Raw genomic sequence first — 10761 nt, 5'->3', positions numbered from 1 at the left:
CACCGTTGATATGCCACTGATGCTTTTATCAGGCATTCTTTATACTTTTATGATGATGCTGCAGGATGGGGCTGTCACATTTGATTGCTTGATTGTATTATAACAGAGCAGTCCAGGTACTATAAAACTGTCAGTAGTAACGTGATCTGCATATAGAAATGATTGTTATTTTGACACTTTTTGGACATGGACAATAAACCCATTACATATTTTAACACAGTGCTTTAATTTCAAAATACAAATGCTTATGTTAGGAGTGCATAATGGCAACGTAATCGGTAGTGAACATACAAGGTATCTACTCTCCATTTAACATAACATAATTCTTAGATAAAACTTGAATGTTTCTTGAAAAATAAAAAAAGTTACAAAATAGATAAATATTAGAATAGAACATATTAGAATTTTAGAAAAAAATAAAAAAGTATCATAGGATAGAAAATCACTGAAATCATGTTTTAGTTCTCTAACCATCATTTGCAGTCACCCCACACTAGAGGCCAGCACCTCCTCACAGAATCTGATCACGTTATCCACACATCCAGTTGCACATCAGTCCATCTCAACTCAGGTACAACAACCTCAGAAATTTAACAGGTGTCAAAGATGGCGCATTTACAGTGTGGCTCATGGCTCAGTGACTCTGTGTCACTGCCGACGGCATTACGGGCCTAAATGGTGTCCCATTATATAGATGCTCAGAGCACGCTGATGTGAGAAGTATAGAAATATATATATTTGTTTTAATCTGCTAATTCAAAAGAAGGTTTTCGCTAATGCAGAGTAACAGTGACCTTAACATTAGTATGGTATAAAAAGGCTTTGAGGTGAATGGTGTGCCATGCTTGTGTTGTGATATGCTCTTCTTCTCCTGTGGCGAAGTTGTCTTCAGTAGGTGGGGGCCAAAGGTCGCCAGGCGCATTAATATATGCAGCCGGTGCACGCTGGATTGACACAGATCTCACAGGGGTCGGAGGGCGTGATAAAAGCGGCTGAAAGAGCAAACACATGCAGTGGGAAGGTTAATGAGCTCCTCATGTCCACATGCATGCACACACAGACAAGCAACAAACACACACACACACACATACTGTACACATACACACACACAAAATCAGCCACATGCTGGGGGAAGTAAGCTGTACCACTGGTGCATGGGGGCACTGCTATCGGGCCCCCTGTTGCAAAGGCAGTGGTGATTTCCCAACTGCAGAGAGAGTTGGCCTTTTGGAGCATCACTCATGTTAATGCCATGCCATGCCATGCCAGAGAGGGGTGATAAGCTCCAACATCATGAATCGCTGTCATTCCATGTGCCACTCACTCAGGGTGGTAGAATCACACACTGCAGAAGACGCCCTGAGGGGTTTTTCCCCCAGCAAATTGATGTTATTTACTTGTATTTGCATATTTTATTTGTACCAATTAAATTACTTCTAGTCTTTGCTTTGCATGGTTTTGTTTGTTATGCATATCTGTATTTCTTGATATGTGCTTAGAATTAATTGACATGGTTTAGAAATTATGTATATGGTATTGAAATAATTTGTTTCTCCCAACATATTTTGAGATGACTTGCTATACGATAAGATGACCAAAGACAGCATTCCATTAAATGCAACTGAATTGAATGGAACAAAATTGAATGCAATGGAACTAATTGAATAGCATGCCTGTACATTTAATCGAACACCCTGATGCCGGAGTGAACAGCCCTCCGCCATGTGTGCGGCCATGAGACGCAGGCGGTAACCAGAGGCTGCCAACTCTGTCAGGAGCGGAGCACCTGAGGAGCGGTGATGGGGGGGGGGGGGGGGGGGGGTTACAGTGAGTGAGTACAGCAACTACTGGAAATGCAGAGAATGTAACCCAGCAGTCTAATATCACTGCTACTAGAGCAGATGCATGCATTGACCTCACAAAGGGAAATGTGAGTACAGAGCCTTGGCACAGGCAGGGTGCCAGACCAAAAAACAAAAAACGTAATACTAGAACTGTAATTACCTCAACACCAATAAACTCAGGCCTCATATCAGAAATACAGACAGATCAGCAAACTACAGGGCTTGTGGTCCTAAGGGAAACCTACAGCCCCTAAAACTATGGAACAGATTTGAATGCCTCTGGGACATAAGAGAGGAAATTCCCAGGGAACAGACCCAAAGCAGGCAGCGATCAAAACACAACAATAGAAAGATGGGCACAGGCAAAAAGCAGCACTCGGAATCTATTAATCCCACAACCCTCGTTCTAGGCGACTGCGGTGAGACGTTTAAATTGGGAAAGGATGATTGTATGTTGTTTCCCAAATGCTTCAGTGTCTGACACAAAAAACAAACTTGTAGAACTGATGTCAAAATATGCAACTATCAAGGGCATCATTGTGCATGTTGGAGCAAATTACATTTACAAAGAACAGCTGTATGTCCAAGAAGATTTCAAGGAACTTTTCTCGGCCCTATACGAGTTTGGAATACAAATTTTCATCAGTGGCCCACTCCCAGCAGAGGGAAGCTTTGTATTTACCAGACTACTCAGTTTAAACATCTGGCTCGCAAAAACATGCTTTTCAGTTGGGATGAATTTTATTGACAATTTTAACTTTTTCTGGAATCGCAGGGAATATTTCAGACCAGATAGCACAGAGCTGAGCTCAGTAGCCATACAAACGGAACAAGCGGATGACATCAACAACTCAGCTAAACCAAAAGCACAGGCTGAAACAGAGATATGCACAACCCCCCCTGCTATGGGGCCCTCTGGTAACCACCCGCTAGCCTCCACTAAAATGCAGACCTTGGAGAAACATAAACAACAAGCTCAACAATGCCGAGCCATGTCCTCTGGACAAGATAAGATGGGTGCTGCTGAAATGACTCAGTCAATCACTGGCGTCAAACTCCTTGGAATCTCAGCAAACAAATGGATGTGATGAGCATGAGGAGATAGCACCTATCAAAGCTGCTGAGAGGCTATCAGAAAGGAAGGGTCATGTTGTAACACCAGTACCAATACCAGTGTTGGGAAAGTTCACTTTGAACTTACGTGAACTAGTTCAAAGTTCAGTTCACAAATTTTAAAATGAACTAGTTCAGTTCATAGTTCATAATTCAAAATTTTGAACTAATTTACACTTTCCAAAAATGAACTAGTTAGTTCTTTTTTTTTCCATATGTTGCTGTGGATGTGATTGAAGTGCGGGCAAAGTTTGCACAGAAATGTACGATTTTTCCCATCCTCACCGACCTTGTCTTCCTTGCCTCCTTGCTGCTTTGTCGTCTACATCAGCTTTTCTCAAACTTCTTTGACCTGAGGCCCAGTCAAGGCATACTTTGGGGTCATAGGGCCCACCTACATGAACCCACCCCCTCCTCCCACCCCCCATCAAATTATCATAATGATATCACAATTATTATTATTTTTATACTATATTGCTATACATGCACAAAACAGTCAATGTTTAAAGTGCTAAGATTGTTCACAAAAGTTTGTGAATACATGCACATCAGAGTACTGCTTTACTGTAAAATATAATTAGGCCTACAATAGTTTCATTGTTTTTGCATTGTTGCATGATGCTTGTGTAGCGGGTACGGTGGGGGAAATGGGGAATGCAGCTTGATGCGCTGCCTTCAGGTGCGAATTGATTAGACCAGGTGGTACAGCGCTTAAATAAGCCAGCTGACTAGAGGACATGAGAGCGGTCTGTTTGAAACGGTGAATTAGGAAGTTGGTGTGTCGGTGGTGCATAGCGGAGATTCTCAGCCTGGGGCGCGTGACTACGAACCTCAAACGGTGCATGCTGCACAGAAACTTTGCTACGATAGAGAGTACACAGCGACTAGTACATCCACACTGGTTTTAAAAATACAGAAGCTGCGCTGACATCGGAGTGTATACAGCTTGTTTACTATCCATTCTGGTTCAATCACGTTAAAACTAAAGCGAGTGCATACAGCTTCTCATCCACACTGGTTTTAAGAATTTAGCGACTAGAGCATCTGCAGCTCACGGTAGGCTAACCAGGTGACTGCAGTTTCCCATCTAAAGTGAGGTGGACTGCCTTCGTCGGTTCAGGCAGCCACTGTTTTTCCTGAGCTTGGAACTGTTTCATTGTTTACTTGTGTACGTTGTGTATCCTATGTGACGGAATCTAGCCTGTCTGCGTCACGACTGTCTTGTGCTGCGCCATCAGTGGAGGCCAGCCTGTCATAGTTTTACCGTCTATAATATCCGTTTGTCTCTGTGTGTGTGTCTGTTTAATGTCTGTCTTTATTTGTTCTCGTGTTGTCTTAGCTTAGGGCAGTGTGCAATATTCCCTATATAAACAGTCATTTGTTTGCGGTGTCTGAAATCCAGTGTAACCTTATCAGTGTATGTTTGTGCACTGTCCATATAGTGTGAAGTGTTGTGGTGTATTCACTCATTCTTCGAGATTGTGTGCTGTAATTTATGCGGAACATTGTTTGTTGCCCTGGTGCCAAAATGTGTTATTTGTTTAATGTGTCTCAATCTCATGAAAGCATCATACACTGATATATTTATATGCTATTTAATTACATTTAATTTGAATGCCTGAATGTAAGGATTCAGGAAACACACTAGGCCTACCAGCTTTTGTGAATGGTAAATGGCGGATCAGATCATGCATAAACCACTGATCTGGAGATCTTTAACTATCTTTAACTAAGACTAATTAATAACTTTTGGCCCCTGGGCCCAGATGTATTAAGGGCCCCCTACTTATTGTCGTATATGTGGGAGGGGGTTGGGGGTCCTCCCCCAGTACATTTTTAACTTGTTTGATGTGATTTCCTAGCCTGGAAAATCCAGACCCTGACAAGCATGCATTTAAAAATCTCACTGCACGCAATTGGATAACACTAGACCATGTTTACTCTGAATGATTTCGGACTTCGACGCAATCGGATAACACTACGACCAATGTGTACTGTCCTTCAACGTTGCAGCGCTGTCTTCATCAGTTTAGCTGGTTCCCCGGAATGTTGGGGTAAAAGTAATGTGCATCATTGCTCTTTGCCAGAGTGTCTCGCAGAGACAATTCCATTGTGCTCTCGCAAGAACTCTGGATTTCCAGGGTAGTGATTTCCTGTATTCTGGTGCATTTTGGGGATGGCCAATACTAAATTCAATCAGATTCATAGCCTACATCCTGATTTGTTGATATTGAGGCAATGATTCCATGCAAAGGCTTGAGCTTCAGGGCCCCCTGACCCCTTGGGCCCCTGGGCCAGGGCCCGGTAGGCCCGTGCAGTAATCCATCCCTGAGTGTTTTATATAGTATATGCTCTGTTTTTTATGGAAGTTGCATAAATCCACGTCGTTCTATTAAATGTTGTTTCATAATTAAATAGCCTTCCAATAGGTTGAAGCTTAGCTTTGCTACCAACATGCACACGCATGCATTGAATAAACGCTCATACCACGACTTAATTCTATGCCTCTATGTTTGATGACACCAAATTAACAAGTATTTCCTACTAATTGCAGAAATTGCAGCAAATTATCAGACAATGCCCCGGGAATAATGTCACTCTGCAGACCAGCATTGTCCACGTTGAGGACAGCGGCCCATAGTTTGAGAAATGGTGACCTGCATGCTGCCATATTAAGGCCTTTTTATGGCCTTTTTTGCGTGGAAGGCTCTGTAGAAATCTGGCACCCTACTGAACGAAGTTAAACTAAAAGAGCGTGCCGTTCACAGACACCAGAATGAACGAGTTCACAGTAACGTTCATCAGGCAGTAATACTGTACGTTCAGTTCACGTTTGCTCATAATATGAACAAGTTCATGAACTTTCGTTCAATGAACGTGTTCAAGCACAACACTGACCAATACCCCTGCCCACCTCCGTCGACTCCCTGCCACCACAAAGACACAACAACATGGAATACACCACTGGAATACCTGCTGAAAGCGAAATGCAACAAACTCCCCAGGACCTCAACAGGCAGATGGAGACAGCCCCATCTTCCTTGATTTCCCATCACCACACACCCAATCATGTCCCCACCCAATCAAACTCCCCAGGCCACCCAATCCCCCTAATCTCCCATCACCATCCCCCTCAACACCCAACCACCTTCTCAAACTCCCCAGGATCCCCTGTATACCCATCACCATCCCCACCCTAGCACATGATTTTCCTTACAAGAATGGAAGGACTGCTGCCAGTAGCCTTGCAGTTTGTTAATAGCCCAAGACCTTTAGCATTTGTGATATACCTATCACCATCCCCACCAAAGCACATGATGTTCCCTGCAAGAATGGAAGGACTGCAGTTTTTTAGTACCCCAAGACCTTTAGCACCAAAAGAGCGCATCGCACCTCCACGGCCTCCCCCTCCCCGTTGTCAAGGACTGCTTGGCTCAAAGCAGACCTGACATAAAATGGGGGAGACCACACCGTAGCATTAATAAATACTTGTTTATTTACATAAATAGGTAAAGTCAGTATAATGTATAAAAACAAAGTGTCGTGCAAAGTGTGTCTAGGGGAAATGAATAAACAAAACAAAACGCAGCGAAGACGGAGGGAGCTCCCAGAACACAGGGCTACACGACTGGCGAGGGCTCTCTCCAAGCTCTCCCCATCAGAGCAAGCCACAAATGAGCGATAAGGCCAAGAGAGCGTCCATGGGAAACCCGGCCGTAACACTGTACAGAAGGATCTCTTAAGCAGCAACAACCTCTTTCATATTCTCAGCTGGCATATACTGTAGCATCTGCAGGGGACAATTATATGATGACAGTGTTGTATGATATTCTCAGGGTTCCTGCAATAGAAATGGTACTGACAGTAGTTTTGAGAACATGCCGGGACCCAGTAAGCCTATGACATTCTCTATTTCTGTAATAGAAGACAAGTGAAGAGTTCAGATGCAAAACCCTCCAAATCCGTCTGACCACTTTTCTTTTAAATGAGCATTTAAAATCTGGCTCCTATAGGTTTTTGCCTATAAATCGATATTTCATACCAGGAAGATAGTGGTATTTAGTGGGTTTTGAAGTAAAATTATTTGATTAACGTATACTATGTGTGGAGAGCATCCACTCTCCATCTTTATCTCATTTTTGACGTAGGTGGCATTTAGAGGGTTTTGCATCTGAACTCTTCAAGTGCATCAAGCTTACAGGGTAAACAGTCAAATCTCCTACCCGTACCACAACAACCTCAGATTTCCCCCGTGGATAATATTTCCCCAACACTTACAGCAAAACTAGCACTCCTAAATATCAGATCTCTTTCTGCATTAAAGTGATCAAATAAGTCCTCTACCGAGTCTGACAGTTAACTTGACGTCTGTGAAAGTGCTTGCTCAAAGAGAGCACTATCCACATGCAAGTTTAGATCCCCTGATATAATAAGACAGTCAAACTCTATGCAAATGACTGATTACAGTTAACCTAACTCTTCAAGAAAGACTTTAGCTGAATGTTTTGGAGACCTGTAAATAATCACTAATAAAATCTGAGGAGAATACTTAATGCGTGCACACAGACATTCAAATGAAGTAAAGAATGATGACTGATTGCACTGAAAAGATGTCTTTTGATGAAATTGTGGCTATCCCCCCACCTCTTTTATTTGCTCTGGTAGCACTCAAAAACTGAAATTTGGGGGAGCTGATTCGATAGGAGTAGTAGCACTGTTTGCTTGATCTAACCATGTCTCAGTTAAAAGTAAAAAAAAAGGTGTGTGCAAATCAAAATTATTTATTAAGAATGAAAGAGAAATAACTGGCCTTTAAAAATAAAAATCTGCCTGCCTCTATTGGAATTTAACATAGGGGTGCCAATACTTATGACCCCTATATTTTAAGGAAGAACATTTATTTATTTATGATACATTATTCATTCACAAAGAAAATTGGTATCCTAAAAGGATATTTCCTCATTTTTTTACTTAAGGCATTAAGATCAATTTCCAAAAGATGATTTTATATTCCTCTTTTTAGTCTACTTTAGCAGAGATGCCAATAATTCTGGAGGGTACTGTACTTTATAATTGGTAATTCTGATGTTAAGTTTGGTCATGCTCACTGATGCATTTAATTATGTTTGTTAGCTGGGTCCTGATGTCCGGAAAGCATAATTTGTAACATGAACATCTCATGAACCATTGATGTTTTGAGGTTTGTTGATAATGAAAATAGAGTGTTCATATTGGCTTGACTGATTATAGTTAACAGCACCAGCTTATATTCATTTTTACACAGATCCCTTTCTATTTCCTTTGCAAACTCCAGACTTCCATCTAGGTTCCAAGCACTGAATTAACTCAGAATGTTAGTGATGAATGCCCATGTTGTGAGAGCAAAAGTATCAATCAACTCAAGTGCAGTGGGGTAGCAGCAGATCACAGATAAATTCAAGGTTACCTATCTGTTGTACTCTCTAATCCCCTGGGCATACCTGATGAAGAAATGTGCCGGAAGGAAAATGTAATTACCTGTGGTCTTCTGAGTGGAACACAACATTCAGTTTGCATCGCTCAGAACATAATTCCAGTTTATCTCAGCGCTGGAGTTTGTTATTTCCTACCTAATCAAATCTATAGGAAAATTCTTCAGTTAAGCATTAAATTGAAAGGCATTAGACATTAGCCTTTCCTGTGAACCCTCCATCCCTGCGTGTGTGTAGTAAATCAGAGATGAACTGAATCACTTATCACAGATATACTGGTGCAGTGATATCAAATCATTTTAGAGGATGTAATCAAGATAAAATCAAACCAAACTACTTGTAAAACAGCCCTGTCTTTGAAAAGTTACACTGAGTGGGTTAAATTACCTCTGTATATAGCAACTCTCAACTTTTCCCTGTACGGTCATTCATTCATACATCAGGACACCTACCAAACCTGGCGAAGACCTCGTTCGACTCGGGGTCCAGACAGACGGGCTTCAGCTCCTGTGGCAGGGTGGGGTTGCTGCAGAGCGGTCGTGCGGGTGCGGGTGCGAGACGGTGGGGGACCATACGGCCGCTAACACGGGCCTCCAGTTCCATCTCCCTCTCCATCGCCTCCATCTCCATCAGCCTCTTCAGCACCTTCACTGACTCCAGGGAGAAGCTGTAGCCATCTCCATCCTGAGTGAAAGAAAAAAACAAAGTAAGTGCGGATAAGAAGACGGTAAAAACAACTATAAGACCCTTTCATCAATAAAAACAAAAACAATGCTTGAACGTTCTATTTGGGCCCCAATCTACTTCCTCTACATTAAGATAACATATGGAATGTTAAAAAGGAAGTCTTGTGGGGCCAACTATGATGCTGATAATGGAACTCTCTTGAAAGGGTCCATTCACAATCCACACTGGTACACAGGCTCCTTATCAGAATGGTGTGAACTGATGTCACAAGAGCATACATTTATTGAGGGCCAAACAGTTATTCAAATGGAAAACATCTCTCTAGTGGAGGTCAGAGAGTTTGAGATAATGATAACAAGAAAGCCACTGAAACTAAGTTTGTCTTATCAGATACAGACAAAACAGAGTGTGAAAAAAAAAAAATCAACTGCATAAGTAGCACATCATCTTTGAGTCATGCTTGTTGCCGCCCCATCGGGTTGGGCCATTACATTGTTCTTTGCCAGACCCTTAATCTTTCTAGATTATCAGGGTCTGGATTTTTCAGGCTATCCTAAAGGCAGATTTGGGTCAGAAATCCATTATTAAACATTCCAAGCAAAAATATGCTTAATGTACCATGGCTGAATCAGTTGAAGAAACACTTGTTAATAATAGTGACTGATTAAGTTTTGACCTTTGAATGGTCATGCTACGTAGTTGCTGAAAATTTAGAAAGGTTTCCCCTGTCCAGAAACTAACCAGAAAACACCCAGAGCCTTCCTTGTAAACCAGACGAGGAAATGTATTGTTTGATCATCAACTTTAATGTTTAACACTGATGACCTTTGCAAATACACATGACCTTAGTCAGCTATTTATCTGCATATTATGTGGTGTATCTAACAGGCATAATGAGCAATGACACACATACTCTCACAAGTCCTACCGGATTCTACTATCCTAAACAGGGCACAAGAATCAGCCTATAGCCTGTTGCTTGCAGGGGGAATTTCAGGAGTCCTAAGACACTTTCAACATCCTCATCTGGATTAAAGGCTAGTAAATGATTTACTCTCTTCAGTTTGAAAAAGATTATCCTCATCACCAAGGTGAAATAGCATCTGCAGCTGATAAAGCGTCTTCATGAGGGAATATAATAAAATCAATTATACTGGCAAGCCACTTTATCTCCCGCACCCTGTTTAGCCTACGAGGGATCTTAATCAGCTGAGTGTGGGCGAAGGGCTAAACGTGTGAAACGTTTCGTGTACTCACTGAGACAGTCACGCCAAGCGAGTCTCCCAGAAGGCCGAGCATCAGCAGAACAAAAACGGGGAGTCCTCTCATGTCGTCTCGAAGCTGCAGAGTCCTGCTGGACAGCTGTAGAGGGTGGCTGGCAGTGGTCACAAAGAAGTGTGACTTTGCCATGTACGCAGGCCATTTATAAAGGTGGTGGGGGCAGCTTACTAAGTTACCTATTACCCTTTTGGAGGCTGCTGGTCCCAAGCTCTGGAGGCACCTGAGAGATTGCAGATAACAAAAGAGGATCTGGGAGTTATTTAACAAGATCCTTTTGTTTTGACAATCGAAGCACAGGTCGAAGCACAGGTGTGTGATTAACATGTCACGTCTAAGGAATAATTTTAAAGTATCCAATAAATCTG

The 10761-nt window shown here is 42.1% G+C and overlaps 1 protein-coding gene across 1 annotated transcript; it reads right to left on the bottom strand.

Annotated features, from left to right (window-relative positions):
• Positions 1 to 207: 207 nt before the first annotated feature.
• On the bottom strand, positions 208 to 10540 carry LOC121707797 (guanylin-like). The gene is made up of 3 exons (XM_042090615.1): positions 10373 to 10540; positions 8881 to 9112; positions 208 to 992 (listed from the first exon to the last, which is right to left on the bottom strand). The coding sequence occupies exons 1-3, from the start codon at positions 10523 to 10525 to the stop codon at positions 922 to 924; spliced, it is 456 nt and encodes a 151-aa protein (XP_041946549.1). The 5' UTR covers positions 10526 to 10540; the 3' UTR covers positions 208 to 921.
• Positions 10541 to 10761: the final 221 nt, after the last annotated feature.

The sequence above is a fragment of the Alosa sapidissima genome, chromosome 4 (assembly GCF_018492685.1).
Source record: "Alosa sapidissima isolate fAloSap1 chromosome 4, fAloSap1.pri, whole genome shotgun sequence".
Classification (NCBI taxonomy): Eukaryota; Metazoa; Chordata; class Actinopteri; order Clupeiformes; family Clupeidae; genus Alosa; species Alosa sapidissima.
The sequence above is the reverse complement of the archived record's forward strand: the minus strand, read 5'-3'. Positions and strand labels throughout refer to the sequence as shown.

Bases quoted from the DNA above. Each gene is read 5' to 3' on its own strand.
- LOC121707797 (XM_042090615.1), bottom strand. From the start codon at position 10,525: ATGGCAAAGTCACACTTCTTTGTGACCACTGCCAGCCACCCTCTACAG. The intron at 9,113-10,372 runs GTGAGTACACGA...TCTTTCACTCAG, and splicing joins CGCTTGGCGTGACTGTCTCA to GATGGAGATGGCTACAGCTT. The intron at 993-8,880 runs GTAGGTGTCCTG...TTGCTCTTTCAG, and splicing joins CGAGGTCTTCGCCAGGTTTG to CCGCTTTTATCACGCCCTCC.